The following is a 16,298-nucleotide window of genomic DNA, read 5'->3' as shown; positions in this document are numbered from 1 at the left end:
TCCCATGATTCCAAGATGGTGTCCGGAGCCGAAATCACCAGTTGGATGCTCAACCAAGTTAGCCACCCAGATGTCCCTCTTTGCACCTTTACAACAGTGCCTCTTTCATCTGTATTCTCATGTTGTAGTTAAATGCACCTATTCTGGTGTCTGATACTGGGGTTTGAATCCTGGCTCAGTCACTTTCCAACTCTGTGATCTCGTGTATGTCAAGTAACCTCTCTGTGCCCAACTTTCCTTATCTACAGAACAAGGATGATGGTGGTATGTACTTCGGAGTGTTGTTTGGAGAATTAATTAAGATAACACATTCAAAGTCCTTACAGTAGTGCTTGGCCCACAGTAAGCAATGAATACACTTTAGCAAGTAATATAATCATTTAGCCATGCTTGCTCAACGTCTGCTTGCCAGGAATACAGACCATTTTATATCTTCTATCTCTCTTTCTCTGGCAAACCTTCAGAATGCCTGCTAAATATCTGTAACGGACCAAATTGTGTCTCCTTCCCTCTCCCCCCAGATTCACATGTGGAATCCTAACCCCCAAAAAGATTGCATTTGGAGATGAAGACTTTAGGGAGGTAATTACTTCTTTAGGTCACATGGGTGGGCCTCTAATCTGATAGGATTGGTGTCCTTATACAAGGAGGAAGAGACATCACATCTCTCTCTCTTTCTCTCCATGCAGGGAAGAAGAGGCGACATGAAGACACAGAGTGTGAGGCAGCTGTCTATAAGCCTGGAAGAGAGCCCTCCCCAGAAACCAACCCTGATGATGTCTTAATCTTGGACTTCTGGCCTCTAGAACTGCAACAAGAGAAATGTCTGCTGATTAAGCCGTCTAGTCTGTGTATTTTGTCATGGTGGCCCGAGTGGTCTAAGAGCAAGACATGATGAAGTTTCCTAACTTACATGCTAAGTGAGACAAATGAGCAGTGCTGATATATGGTGTCCAAGATCATCCTTGAACACAATTTACCCATCGTGTGAAAGTCTGGTATCTACCATGGGGTGTGTTGGGGGGGTCATATACACTATCAGGACTACTGTTCACTTGATTCCCTCTAATGATAATTGTTTTTTTTTTCCCTGCAAAATTCATCAAAGCCCTAGGCTGACTACTGGATATATAAGTACTAGTTATTATCTGTGAGAAGCTTCACTGTTACTTCTGTCTGCTTTTAGGCTCATCATAGAGGACTCTGTAGGAATAACTTGGTTGACTGAGTCACTGATCAGATTCTGGGCTAATGTGATTGTGGGGCAACTGGAGCCTCCCATTCCCTTACCAGCTGGGCAGTGCTGAGTGAAATCCTGATCATTCCAGTTCTGGGGGTGCCTGAAGCCCTCCCTTGTTTGTCCCCTTTTGCCCGAGCCTGCCCTTCTCACGGTTTCTTCCTCCAGTTTCAGTCCTATAGGGCTGGACGACAGAGTTGCCTTTGAAAGACTACAGTCATAACAAGCATTCACAAGTTAAACTGCACTAAAGATTTAAGGATCAGAGGAAGAAGATGGGGGCCTTAGGGAGGTGAAGCCCAGCCTTGAAACTTCCTCTCCTACTGCTTTATCCTCTTTTCTCCTCACCTTTCCTTACAGAATTCCCTAAGAACTTTCCCTTCAAGACATGGAAAAATTTAGCTGGGCTCCGAGACTCACACTTGCAGAAACCCAAGTAAATAAGATGATTAGGGCACAAGGAGTCTTCCATGTTAAGGCAGTTCTGCTTACATATTTATTATAAATATATATTACATACAATATGTAGGACAAGTACCATGGAATGCATATTACGTGCATGATTATATGCATGATGTAATGCATATATAAAATATTATATAGTTATAAATAAATGTCCTCTTTTTTCTTTTTCTTACTATATCAGGAACACTTAGGGCCATTTGGACATAAAAGGAGCTACTGAGTTGAGAGAGAGAGAGAGACTGCTGAGCCTGAGTCTCATCAGACTCACGCACTGACTTGTGAAAAGCTGGTTGAAATTTACTTCGTAATTTATTCCTCGGATGTAGGGTGTTCAGAATCTGGAAGTAGGAATTATATAAATCATGTCGCTTTAGCAAAATCAGGACAAAATGACTTTTCAGATCTTTTATTAAGGCTTTTCTAAGATTATCATGAAATAAGCGACTTGAAGGAGAGCAAAAGAGAGATCTCCAAAAAAGTTTATTAGCCCACGCTGAGTTTCCGAATGAACCTCCGTGAAACAGAAGTTGATTTCTACGCATTTTGACTCTAAAAGAATGACACAGAAAATGTAAACGCGTCTGCCGAAGACTCATGCAAAGCCACAACGATTGTCGTCTGCAGGCCACTTTGGAGCAGGCTTTCCGCTTGGAAAGCTTTGACCCAGCGCATCCGCGGGGCCAGGGAGGAGGGCTGGGCCGCCGCTCTGGGCAGCAAGTGACCTTCCCGCGCAGGCTCCGCACTCCCCCGACTCCGCGCTGGGCCTGGGGGTACGGACACCGCACTCCGCGGCTCCCGAGCGTCCCTGGCCAGCGGCCCACGCCCGCCCCGGCCGCCTCCCCGCCCTCTCCCGCCGCCGCCCACGCCCCGTCGCGGGGGGCTGGGCAGGAGGCGGGCATCTGGCCGGCCCCGAGACCCTTTAAAGCGTCGCGGGCGAGGGCTGGGCGCGGTAAGCTCGGCTGCGGAGAGAGCGGCTCCGAGCGCAGCGCTCAGGGCTGCCCTTCGCCCGCCGGCGGGGCGGCGCTGTCGGCCGGGGCGGGCGCTCCGGGCTTCCCGACGCCTCCTGTTCACCGCGGCCGTGCCACCCCGCTCTGTCCTGCCAGTCCCCGGCGTCCCTGCCATGCGCCCAGGCTAGTGCGCCTAGGGCGCAGCGCCGAACCCGGCAGCGCCCGCCGCCAGCTCCCGCCGCCGGCATGCTGCGCCCGCTGCTGCTCGCGGCGCTCTGCCTGGCCGGCCGGCTCGGGGCCGCCCGCGGCTGCCAGCTGCCCTCCGAGTGGAGACCCCTGAGCGAGGGCTGCCGCGCGGAGCTGGCCGAGATCATCGTGTACGCCAAGGTGCTGGCGCTGCACCAGGAGGTGCACGGCCTGTACAACTACCTGCCGTGGCAGTACGAGGCCAGCGACGCGGGGCTCTTCTACTCGGCCGAGATCGAGATGCTTTGCGACCAGGCGTGGGGCAGCATGCTCGAGGTGCCCGCAGGCTCCAGACTCAACCTCACCGGCCTGGGCTACTTCTCATGTCACTCCCACACCGTGGTCCAGGACTACTCCTATTTCTTCTTCCTCAGGTGAGCGCGGCACCTCCCGCCCACACCTCCTCTTCCAGCTATTTCATGACCTCCCGAGGGCACCGTTATCTGGAGCCAGGCCCGGAACAACAGGGAATCCTGTCCTTGCCATTCGGGAATACGCCTTGGGCTCCTTTTCCCTCCTCTTTATTCTCTCCTGCTCCGCGGGACGTCTGACAAAGGTCCTGGGTGCATTTGGCTAAGGCTGTTAAAAACAAACAAAACGAGGTTTGATTTCTGTGCTTAAAGCGTAGAAGATTGTTTCAGGCAAAAGCCCAAGGTGGTTTCCAAAAATCCATTTGACTCTTCTCCTTTAAATTTATACTTTTAATTGGATTCCCTGGGAGTAGCTTGGGATGGTGAGGAGGGGGAAAAAAACCCCAAAGTTTGAAATCAGACTCGTTGGAATTCTGGCTCTGCTCCTCCTGCGATTTTTTTTTTTTTGAGAAAATTGTCTTTTGAAGAACCTCCCTATCCTCACTTCCATAATGTGAGAAACCAGCTCAGTTGAGACTAGCGCACAATTACGCAGAACACCTGGTGCAGGTTAGATGTGGAAGGAATAGTCCCTCTTTCCCCCACCTGCTGAAATGCCAAGATGGGCATGGTGTGGAATGCAGCCCAGCTGTTCCTTTGTTTGACTATCCACCACCATCTGACCTCAGCTCTGGGCTTTGCACAATAGCAAAGGTTTCTGTGGGGGCCTTCTGGAGGGGTGTCTGGTTCAGAGTGCTTTGAAGAGTATAGGTGAAGCAGGCAGGCGGTGCTCTCTGACTGGAGGCTCCTGGAATCTTGTTAAGTTCCATGAAAGTTGGCCTGCAGTCAAGACGGAATTCACATGTATAAGAATTCAGTCAATGGGTTTGCAGTTTGAAATGGAGAACAGGTGGAATCAGGGTGATATAGAACAGCTGAGTGAAGCCTTGAACTAGTATGTAAACTCCATATTAAACTAGTGAGGGAATTAATCCACAGTTGAGACTGGTAATGGTTCCAGTTTTCCCAGTCTGTGAAGTGGCAGCAAGGACAGTTGGAATGACTGTGACCCCAGTCTGCAGACTCAATTTTTAGTTCTTGAGACTTCACATCCTGCTGAGAAAGAAAAAAAAAAAAAAGTAAGATGCACCCGGGGGGCGTTCATAAGCTCATGGCAACACATGTTTCCCGTATTGAAGCCAGAACCTCTAAGTTTAGAATACGTGGCGTGCTTCGTGTTGGCTTGAGTGGTTTAGTGAGATTAAGGTTTTTTTTTTCTTTAATTGCTGAGGAAGTATAGTTTCTAAATAAAGTCAGCAAGGAGTGAGATAGTATCCTTGATGCAAAGAAACTTAACTCCGCTTTTTCATGTGTTTCTTTAGGAAGGACACTGAGACCTCAGCTATAAAACTATTAATCACTGAAACTTTCTTTTCCAAAGAAAAAAAAAAGAGCTGGAGAACTTGAGCAGACATGATTTTTTCCCTGATTTTTATCATGAAAGAGCTTTGTCCGGTGGCTGTGTGGTGGTCAGCCAGCTCTTTCATCTTTCCCTCTGACATATTTACAAAAAGTTAGGGCAGAAATAGAGTCAACTAGTAGTCTGACAGATTTCCATTTCACAGGGCTGTGTTGCCCTGAAGTGCGTTAACAGCCGCATACAAATCATTCCTCCCCTGTTATTCTGGGACCCAGTGAGATGAGAACAGATTCTGGGCAGTGTCACAGGGGAAAGTGGCAGTGGAGGCTCCTTGGCGAGGCCTCCATCCCTTCTTAGTACTGAAGGGTAACTTCGACCTCCTCTTCCTCTATGGGATTTCTTTCTCTTTCCAACACACAGTTTACTCTGAGCTCTATAAAAATGTTAAGATCTCTACTGTACTCACTCTATACCAGCTACTTGATCTAGTGCAGTCCTTCCACCACCAGCAAGAAGGTGTTATTCTCTTTTTACAGACTGGAATAGTGAAGCTTAGCTAATCGAGGAAATTCAACTCTTGACAGAAGAGCAGTAGCAATGGCAGGATTCGAACCTGGGTCATTAGAACTGGCTTTCCTTTGGTCAAAAAACGAGGAACACTCAGTGAGAAAGAAGGCCACTTGGGAGATCTACAAGTAGACAAACCTATATGCACCCCCCCACCCCCACAACCCTTCACCCAAAGTCCCCTTTGGGAAAACCTTAAGGATTTTACCTCCTGTAATGTGAGGCAGAGAAACATTTAGAAATGGTAAGTCCTCAAATGAGAGCCACGTGAGAACTAGTGTAATGGCGAGATTGCCAGTCTTTACAACTCTTGATGAAAGCTGGTATGCCCTATGGCTGTCCAGTCTAGAGTTGAGATTTTCCTTTTTTTTCCCCATTAGGATGGATGAGAATTATAATCTCTTGCCTCACGGAGTCAATTTCCAAGATGCCATCTTTCCGGACACTCAAGAGAACCGAAGGATGTTTTCCAGTCTTTTCCAGTTTTCGAACTGTTCTCAGGGGCAGCAACTGGCAGCTTTTTCCAGCGACTGGGAGATCCAGGAAGACAATAGGGTAAGAATTGGCTGTTCCCTGTGTCACAGCAAAGTAACAGACTAGCTACATGTTGTCTGAATATTATGACCAAAGGAGTCAAGTGTACTCGTCCAGAAGCCCAGACCAAAGAGTATTATCCCTCCTGTTACCCTGCGGTTAAAAAAAAAAAAAAGTTAAAAAAAAGAACACTGTTCATAAACTGGATTCCTGAGGCTTGACTAGTGGTTTGGGATTCCTCATAAAGTGAGAGAACAGATGGAATGAAATTTGGCAACAGCCTCAGTTTCCTCTCCTGTAAAATGGAAACAATCTACATCATAGAGTTGATGCAATATGACTTAACTTTATTTAAAGAAAAAAAGTAAAAAAATGAAAATGTTAAAGCCTTTAACCTAGTGACTGACAAAGTACTCAGTACCTGAGAGCCGTTATGACTATTATATCATTACTTTTATTGATGGCATAATCTAGGGACTCTTCTAAGGGTGAAGAGAAAGTCCTCAAGGAAATGGTTGTCTTAGCTAACACGTCCACGATCGTTAACTCTAGTTATGAAGACTTCAGAGGTACAGGGTGGCCAAAGCAGGCTGGAATGTAAGAGTTAAGATAATCTGAAAATATAAAAGGGATCTGCCCATCTGAGACCGATGCCAAAGCCGGGAGATTTTAAAGACTGTCCCTTTCCCAAATGGCCTTGCTATACTTGAGCTGGGATGATCGTAGGACTGGGACTGTAGAGGAAGTGGCCAGGCCCAGTCTCCCATCTGAGATGTTTTTAGGGCAGTGTGACAGATGGTTGGGAGCATTCTGATGTGGGGTTTTAAGTATCTAATAGGACAAGGACTATCTTGATGGATTGATGAACTAGTTTGCACATGTTAAGAGGCTCACATGGGTCCCCAGATCTAGAAGTGTTAAAATGGTAGTGCTGTGAAGTGTGTAAACCTGGTGATTCACAGACCTGTACCCCTGGGGATAAAAATATATGTTTATAAAAAATAAAAAATTAAAAAAAAAGTGGTGGGGTCACCTAGGTGAGGGACTATAAGACCTGCCAGTTCCCTCTCCAGGAGAGTGTCTAGGTCTGCTTTCCTTTTGTGGGCACCTGTCTTTATGCTATTGCTACATTCCTTTGAAGTCTAGGAAGCAGCTTGTTTCTTTATGTTCTGTGTATCATTCGGTCTCAACGGTAGTATTAGGCCTTCATGCTCCTTAACCTAGGTTATTATAATCTTTCAATGAATAGTGTTTAAGAATGACTATTCCTGCCCCCATTGAAAATCATCTGATTTTTTCACCAAAACCCGTGACAAAGAGGAGGAGGAGAATGTGTGCTGGGGGCAAAAGGGTTTAAGAGGGCTAAATGCTCCCCTTCATAAGAGAAACTCAATTTATAATTTCTAAAACTGAAGAATCAGGAACTAAAATTATAATTGTGTTACTTAGAAATATGGTGGCAATACCAAGAGAAATATCTAAAAGAACGGAAAGTCATTGCCCTTGGAAGCAGGACTTAAAGTGAAGAATAAGAGGTCAAAGTAAAGGTCTGCTATTTTTCATTATAAGTCTTACAACATTATTAAGCTTCATAAACATACTAAATGCATGGCTTACTTTGATAAAAAATTAATTTAAAAATTACTAGCTCATTTACCTATTAAAAGTCTAAATAGTCACTTTCACCTTGCCTAAAATAATTTATTAAATAAAATCTTACTATAAATACAAAAAAAAAATGGTAGTGAGGTTTCTCTCCCTCCTCCTCTTCCAACCAGTAACTACTGTTACTTGTTTCTTATAAATGTTAGAGCATTTTCACCCAAAAGATAATTCAAACTTGTATTATTTACTGTAGTCTTTGACACAAATGGCAGCCCACTATGCACACTTGGCTATATGTTGCTTTTATTCACAAGTATATCTTGAAGATTTTTCTACATCAATACGGATAAAGTTGCCTTACAGGCTGTGTAGTATGTTCTGTTGTGTGCATATGTCGCAATATATTTAATCAAGTCCTCTGTTAATAGGTGACTAGGTTGGTTTCCAGTATGTTATTCCAAAGAGTGTGGACATGTAGGATATTATACATACCTCATTTGGTAGGACTGCAAGTGTCTAATCTTTAGCCTATATTGTGTGTCCACTATACAGCAGCTACTGTATTAGATGCTAGTTTTTCAATGTTGAAAACCTTCCACCACCAGCAAGAAGGTGTTATTCTCTTCTTTTTATGGACTGGAATAGTGAAGATTAACTAATTGAGGAAATTCAACTCTTGGCAGGGGAGCAGTAGCAATGGCAAAAATACAAAGTCCCTGGTCTCCTGAAACTTATAGTCCTAGTGTTGATGGACAGAATCAGAACATCCTGCTAATTATTGGGTAATTTTAAATGGAAACCTATGCTCCAAGAAAAAGAAATTGGGGAATCTGACCTGGACTTCAGAGTAAAGAAAGCCTTCTCTGTTGAACTGATACTGGATTTAAGAGCTGATGGGCGAAGAGGTGTCCTAGCTACCCCTGGGATCAAGGAGAGATGAGTGCAGTCCAAAGAAAGACAATCTGTGCAAAGTCCCTGTGGTGGCAGAGTGCATGGTGCCTTTGAGGGAATGAAAGAAAGCTACTTGGCTGGAGCAAAGGGAGTGAGTGAGAATGATGGGACAAGAGCTGGAAGTGGTGCCAGACCTAGTGAGGATTTGCATTTTGTTCTAACTTTAATGGGAAACCTTTTATGTTGTGAAAGGCAGTAGTGATGGGGGTCAAATTTACATTTTGAAAAACCAACTGGGTTGGAAGGAATCAAAGTGATGTGAACAGGTAGTAGTTACAAAGCTACAAGGTAGTTGATGGACTAGGTAGAGGCAGTAGGGATAAAGTGGAAAAATTTGTAAGTTATTTAGGAAATAAGTAGGTATTCTTGATGGTTTGGTTGCAAAGGAGGTGGAGGATGGTCAAAGATAACTTCTAGCTTTCTGTCATGTGAACTTCATGACAGGACCGACACTGAAAAATGTGAATAGAAAAGGTTTGCAAGAGGAATTTGTATGTCAGATGCTGAACATAGAGTTGAGCTCTTTTTGAGTCATCTGAGCCATTTGGTGCCAAGTGAGATCTTGAATAGTGGTTGCATCTCTAAGTTTGGAGCTTTGAGAAGAGCTCTAAGTGGAAGATAGACCTTTGGGATTTAACAATAATTGGATGTCAGTTGAGACTGGAAGTGAATGAGATTTTCAAGAGAGAGCACATAGGGAGAGCAGAGCGTAGGCCCCCGGGTAGGACTGAGCCTTGTGGAATGCTAATACTGCTTGAGAAGGAAAATTAAGAGAGGTAGGAGAGTCTAGGGTACACAGTGTTTCTAGAAGGATGAGAGATTATCAGAGTCAAAAGCTGTTGAGAAGTCAAGTAAAATGATGACTGAGGAGTAACCTCTCTTTGGTGACTTAAATGAGGACAGTTTCCATAATATTGAGGGAGTTGGGTGGTGGGCATGAATGAGGGTAGACAACTCTTTGATGAAGTTTGCTGTGGATGGTTTAATACATAAAAAGCTTCAGGTGAAGGGAGTAGAACAGTGGAGGGGCAGGGCTCTGTTATATTTAAGGATGGCAGCCATGGTATTCACACCACTTGGTCTCTGTTTTCCTACTCTTCAGATACTGTCTACTCAAGTTGACTGAACCACCCAAGGACAGGGATGTCTATTTTGTTGACTGTTTATATTTGGTGCATTTTTAAAAATGGGTCTTAAATGGTTGTTAAACGAATCCTGTCTCCAATCCAGAGACAGCTGATGTCTAAGGAAGCAGAAGAAGCCTCTTCTTTCTGTCTCATTTTCTACATTAATAATAAAAATCCATATACAGTAAAAATCACTCTCTTACATATGCTGTTAAGAGTTTTGATGAATGCACATTGTTGTATAACCACAACTACAACCACAGTGTGGAAAAGTACCATCACTGTAAGAACCTCCCTTCTCCCCTTTTTGCCTTCTCAGGGGGACCGCTGATATGTTCTCCAACACTAGTAGTGCATTTTCCAGAGTGTCTTATGAATGGAATCATATAGTATGTTGCTTTTTTTTTTTTAGTTTGGATGCTTTTACTTAGGATAATACATTTGAAATTTATTTGTGTTTATTGGTAGTTCACTTTATTTTTATTTGTGGGATATTCCATTGTAGGGATGTACCATGGTTTGATTTACCCAGTCACCAGCTGAGAGAGATTTAAGTTTATGAATTTAGGCTACTAGACCTTCCCTAAAGACACATGTACAGGTTTTTGTATGCACATAAATTTCAGTGTGTCTTCTGTAAATACCTAGGATGGGTTTGCTGGGTCATATAATAGGTGTATGTCTAACTCTTAAGAACCTGTACAACTGTTCTGGGAATTGAAGTAATGTTTTGCATTTGCATTAGCAATGTATGTAAGCTCCAGTTCTGCATCCTCATCAGCACTTGTTATGGTCAGAAAAAATAGACTTTCTAATAGGTGTGTGGTAGTATTTCTGTGTGTGTGTGTGTGTGTGTGTGTGTACTTGGTTTGTTCTTAGATTCTACATATAAATGAGCTCATATACAAAAGTTGGGTATTCATCCCTTCTGATGGCTGAGTCATATTTCATTGTGTATATGGACCACGTCTTCTTTATGCATTTGTCTATTGAAGGGCATCTCCACTCTTTCCACAGTTTGGCTATTGTGGACATTTCTGCTGTGAACATTGGACGCATGTGGCCCTTCTTTTCACTACATCTGTATCTTTGGGTGGATATTAAGGAGGGCATGTGTTGCACGGAGTGCTGGGTGTTATACATTAACAATGAATCACAGAATATTACATCAGAAACTAATGATGTACTGTATGGTGATTAATGTAACATAATAAAAAAATAAGAAATTTTAAAAAATGAGCTAATGGGGCACCTGGGTGGCTCATTGGGTTAAGCCTCTGCCTTCGGCTCAAGTCATGATCCCAGGGTCCTGGGATGGAGCCCTGCATGGGGCTCTCTGCTCAGTAGGGAGCCTGCTTACCCCTCTCTCTCTGCCTGCCTCTCTGCCTACTTGTGATCTCTCACTCTGTCAAATAAATAAAATCTTAAAAAAAACTCATCTGGTAATTGTCTTACTCTAACTTATTTCACGTTATATAATGCACTCAAGGTCCATCCTTCATCCATTGTTGGAAATGGCAGGATCTCCTTTATGAAGGCTAAGTAATCTTTGTGCATATATATACCGCAGTTTCTTTATCCCTTCCTCTGTCAGTGAACATGTAGGTTGTTTCCCTGTCTTGGCTATTGTGAAAAATGCTTCACTGAACAAGGGAATGCAACTAAGCCTTCAAGGTACTGATATCATCCAGTTTGGGTTTCTACCCAGAAGTGGGATTGCTGGGTCATTTGGTAGTTCTATTTTTAGTTTTTTAAGGAAGGTCCATACTGTTTTTCCATAGCAGCTGTATCAGTTTACATTCGCACCAACACTGTTTGAGGGACCTACCTCTTCTCCACATCCTTGCCAGCACGTGGTATCTTCAAGGTTTGGATAAGAGCTGTCCTAACATGTGGGAGGTGATAATTCATGGTGCTTTTGGATTACATGTCCCTGATGATTAGTGATGTTGAGCATCTTTGTGTGTGTGTGTTGGCCCTCTGTGTGCCCCTGGAAAAGTGTCTAGTCAGGTCCTCTGCCCATTTTTTCTAAAAAATTTAAATTCAATTTAGTTAACATATAGCATATTATTAGTTTCAGGGGTAGAATGTGGTGATCGATCAGTTGCATTTAACACTCAGGGTTCATTATGTCAAGTGCCCTCCTTAATGCCCATCTTTCCAATTACTCCATTCTCCCACCAACCTCCCTTCCAGCAACCCTCAGTTTGTTTCCTGTAGTTCATAGTCTCTTGGGATTTGCCTCCCTCTGTTTTTGTCTTATTTTATTTTTCCTTCCCTTGCTCTTTGTTCATCTGCTTTGTCTTTTAAATTCCTCATGAGTGAAATCACGTGGTATGCCTTTTTCTGGTCCGTCTTTCAGCCTTTTCATGGTCAGTCTTTCTGACTCTTTTGCTTAGCATAATACCCTCTTGTTCCATCCACAACGTTGCAAATGGCAAGATTTCATTATTTTTGATGGCTGAGTAAAATTCCATTGCATACATATATACACCACATCTTTATTCGTTCATTGGTCAGTGGACCTCTGGGCTATTTCTGTATTTTGGCTATTGTGGACTTTGCTGCTATAAACACTGGGATGCGTGTGCCCCTTTGGATCACTGTTTTTGTATCCTTTGGATAAATCTCTAGTAGTGTAATTGCTGGGTGGTAGGGTAGCTCTATTTTTAACATCTTGTGGAACCTCCATACTGTTTTCCAGAGTGGCTGTACCAGCTTGCATTCCCCCCAGAAGTGTAAGAGGATTTCCCTTTCTCCACATCCTTGCCAACATTTGTTGTTTCCTGAGTGGTGAATTTTAGCCCTTCTGACTGGTAGGAAGTGGTATCTCCTTGTAGTTCTGATTTGGATTTCCCTGATGCTGAGTGATTTGAGTGTTTTTTCATGTGTCAGCAATTTGTATGTCTTCCTTGGGGAAGTGTCTGTTCATGTCTTCTGCCTATTTCTTCACTGGATTTTCTTAGTTTTTTGGGTATTGAGTTTGGTAAGTTCTTTATATATTTTTGGATACTAGCCCTTTACCTGTCATTTGTAAATATGTTCTCCCATTCTACAGGCTTTATTTTAGCTTTGTTGATTGTTTCCTTTGCTGTACTCTGCCCATTTAAAATCCAATTGGTTTTTGGTGTTCTGCGAGTTCTTTGTATGTTTTGGCTATTAACCTATTATTGAATATATCCTTTGCAAATATCTGCTTTCATTCAGTAGGTTGTCTCTTTGTTTTGTTAATGGTTTCCTTCACTGTGCAAAAGGCTTTAGTTTGATGCAATCTCAATTTTTTATTTCTGCTTTTTTTGCTTTTGCCCGAGGAGACTTCCACAAAAATTCTGCTCAGACCGACGTTTAAGAGTTTACTGCTTGTTTTCTTTTAGGGGTTTTTTAGTTTCAGGTCTTGCACTTAGAGTTTTTAATCCATTTAGAGTTTATTTTTGTATGTGGTGTAAGGAAGTGGTCCAGTTTCATTCTTCATGTAGCCGGTCACTTTTTCCAACACTATTGAAGAGACTGTTTTTTCCCTATAGCATATTCTTGCTGTTGGCATTTTGATAGGGATTACACTGAACGTGTAAATTGCTTTGGGTAGTATGGATATTTTAACAATACTAATTCTTCCAATCCATGAGCATGGTATATCTTAACATTTGTGTCTTCAACTTATTTCATTAGTGCTTTATAATTTTTATAGTACAGATGTTTCATCTTCTTGGTTAAATTTATTCTTAGGTATTTTATTATTATTACTTTTTAAAAAAAGATTTTATTTATTTATTTGACAGAGATCACAAGTAGTCAGAGAGGCAGGCAGAGAGAGATGGGGAGAAGCAGGCTCACCGCTGAGCAGAGAGCCCGATGCAGGGCTTAATCCCAGAACCCTGGGATCATGACCGGAGCCGAAGGCAGAGGCTTTAACCCACTGAGCCACCCAGGTGTCCCAATGTTTTTTTATTTTTGATGCAATTGTCAGTGGGATTGTTTTCTTAATTTCTCTTTCTGATAATTCATTATCAGTGTATAGAAATGGAACAGATGTCTATATATATAAATTTTGTATATTAGCATTTCCTATATATATTGTCCTATCATTTGCACAAAGAGACCATTTTACTTCTTCCTTTCCAATCTGGATGCCTTTTCTTTCTTGTCTAATTTCTCTGGTGAGGACTTCCAGTACTATGTTGAATTAAAGTGATGGGAATGGACATAATCTTGTCTTGTTCCTGATTGTAAGGGTGAGTTTTCAGCTTACCTGATGTTACCTGTGGTTTTTCATATATGGTTTTTATTATGTTGAGGTATGTTCTTTCTGTACTCACTTTGTTGAGATTCTTTATCATAAATTATCATGCTGGTTTCTGTGGATGTTGGATCATTCCTGGAATAAATGCCAATTGTTTGTGGTGAATGGTTCTTCTAATAAAGTTTTGAACTGGGTTTTGTTAATATTTGGTTGAAGATTTTTGCATCGCTGCTCATCAGGAATATTAATCTATAATTTTTTTGTAGTGTTTTTGGCTTTGATAACAGAGTAATGCTGGCTTTGTGGAATGAATTTGGAAACGTTGCTCTAATTTGTGTGAATAGTTTGAGAAGGATAGGTATTAACTTTACTTTAAATGTTCACTAAAATTCACCTGTGAAATTGTCTGCTCCTGGAATTTTGGGAATTTTTGATTATTGATTCAGTTTTGTTGGTAATAGTGCATTCAGAATTTACATTTCTTCCTAATTCAGTCCTGGAAGTTTATATGTTTTTAGGAATTCATCTGTTTCTCCTAGTTTTTACAATTTGTTGGTATATAATTGTTGGTAGTCCTGTCTTATCCCTTGTACTTCTATGGTGTTAACTGTAACTTCTTTTTCATTTATCAGTGTGAGTTCTTTTTTTTTTTTTTCCTTGATGTCTTGGTTAAAGGTTTATCAGTTTTATCTTTTCAGAAACCCATTCTTAGATTGATCTTTTCTATAGTAATTTTAATCTCTATATTATTTATTGCTCCTCTGATCTTTATTTTCTCCCATCTTCTAAATTTGGGCTTTGTTCTTCTTTGTCTAGTTGCTGTAGGTGTAAATTTAGATTGTTTGAGGTTTTTGTTATGTTTTGACATAGGCCTGCATCACTATAAACATCCCCTTAGAACTGCCTTTGCCATGTCTCAGATTTTTGAACACAGCGTTTCTATTTTCATTTGTCTCAAGGTATTTTTTGATTTCCCTATTGGATTCGTAGCATGTTGTTTAGCCTCTATGTGTTTGTAATTTTTTGAGTTTTTTTCCTTGTAATTTCTAATTTCATATCTTTTGTGGTCAGAAAAGATGTTTGAAGACGTACAAATGGCTATCAGACACACAAAAAAATGTTCATCATCACTAGCCATCAGGGAGATTTAAATTAAAACTACATTGAGATACCATCTTACACCAGTTAGAATGGCCAAAATTAGCAAGATAGGAAACAACATGTGTTGGAGGGGATGTGGAGAAAGAGGAACCCTCTTACACTGTTGGTGGGAATGCAAGTTGGTGCACCCTCTTTGGAGAACAGTATGGAGATTCCTCAAGAAATTAAAAATAGAACTTCCCTATGACCCTGCCATTGCACTAGTGAGTATTTACCCCAAAGATACAGATGTAGTAAAAAGAAGGGCCATCTGTACCCCAATGTTTATAGCAGCAATGGCCACGGTCACCAAACTGTGGAAAGAACCAAGATGCCTTTCAACGGACAAATGGATAAGGAAGATGTGGTCCATACACACTATGGAGTATTATGCCTCCATCAGAAAGGACGAATACCCAACTTTTGTATCAGCATGGATGGGACTGGAAGAGATTATGCTGACTGAAATAAGTCAAGCAGAGAGAGTCAATTATCATATGGTTTCACTTATTTGTGGAACATAACAAATAGCATGGAGGACAAGGGGAGATGGAGAGGAGAAGGGAGTTGAGGGAAATTGGAAGGGGAGGTGCACCATGAGAGACTATGGACTCTGAAAAACAATCTAAGGGTTTTGAAGGGGCGGGGAGGTTGGGGGAACCAGGTGGTGGGTTCAATAACCATTGGAGAGGGCACGGATTGCATGGAGCACTGGGTGTGATGCAAAAATAATGAATACTGTTACGCTGAAAAAATAAAAGTAAGAAAAGATGTTTGATATAAATTTAGTCCTTTTAAATTTATTGATACTTGTTTTGTAGCCCAACTTGTAATGTATCCTGGAGAATGTTCCATGTGCACTTGAAGAGAATGTGTATTTTGCAGTTCAATGAATTGTTCCATATATGTCTGTTCAGCCCATCTGGTCTAACGTGTCATTTAAATCCACCATTTCCTTATTGATTTCCTGTCTAGATAATGTACCAATGCCATAAGTGGAGTGTTAAAGTTGCACTCTTAATGTATTACTGTCAATTTCTTTTATGTCTGTTACTATTTACTTGATCTATTCAAATGCTTCTATGTTAGGTGCATAGGTATTTATTATTGTTATGTCCTTTTGTTGGATTGATTTTGTTATGCAATGCCTTTCTTTGTCTCTTGTGACCGTCTTTGTTTCAAGTCTATTTCATCTAGTAAGTATTGTTACCCCAGGTTTTTTTTTTAACTTTTCATTTGCATGGAATATCTTTTTCCATCCCTTCAGTTTCAGTCTATATGTATCTTTAGGTTTGAAGTGAGTCTCTTGGAGGCAGCATATAGAGTCTTTTATTTTTTTTTAATCTATTGTTACCATATGTTTTTTGATTGGAGCATTTAGACAATTTATATTTAAAGTAATCATTGGTAGCTATGTACTTTTATTTTGTTGATTTATGGGATTTTTTTTGGTAGTACTTTAGTTTTTT

At 41.6% G+C, this 16,298-nt stretch overlaps 1 protein-coding gene across 1 annotated transcript in view; it reads left to right on the top strand.

The window, feature by feature from the left end:
* The first annotated feature begins 2,641 nt into the window (after positions 1 to 2,641).
* The window catches only part of CCDC3 (coiled-coil domain containing 3), a 118,743-nt gene continuing 105,086 nt past the window's right edge, over positions 2,642 to 16,298 (top strand). The window contains exons 1-2 of the mRNA XM_032349420.1: positions 2,642 to 3,269; positions 5,613 to 5,787. Of these exons, the coding sequence (XP_032205311.1) occupies positions 2,896 to 3,269; positions 5,613 to 5,787 (549 nt within the window). The 5' untranslated portion in view covers positions 2,642 to 2,895. The remainder of the gene's footprint in view (positions 3,270 to 5,612; positions 5,788 to 16,298) is intronic.

Source organism: Mustela erminea, chromosome 6 (genome assembly GCF_009829155.1).
Source record: "Mustela erminea isolate mMusErm1 chromosome 6, mMusErm1.Pri, whole genome shotgun sequence".
NCBI classification, from domain to species: domain Eukaryota; kingdom Metazoa; phylum Chordata; class Mammalia; order Carnivora; family Mustelidae; genus Mustela; species Mustela erminea.
Note: the sequence above shows the minus strand (reverse complement) of the source record. Positions and strands in the feature narration are given on the sequence as shown.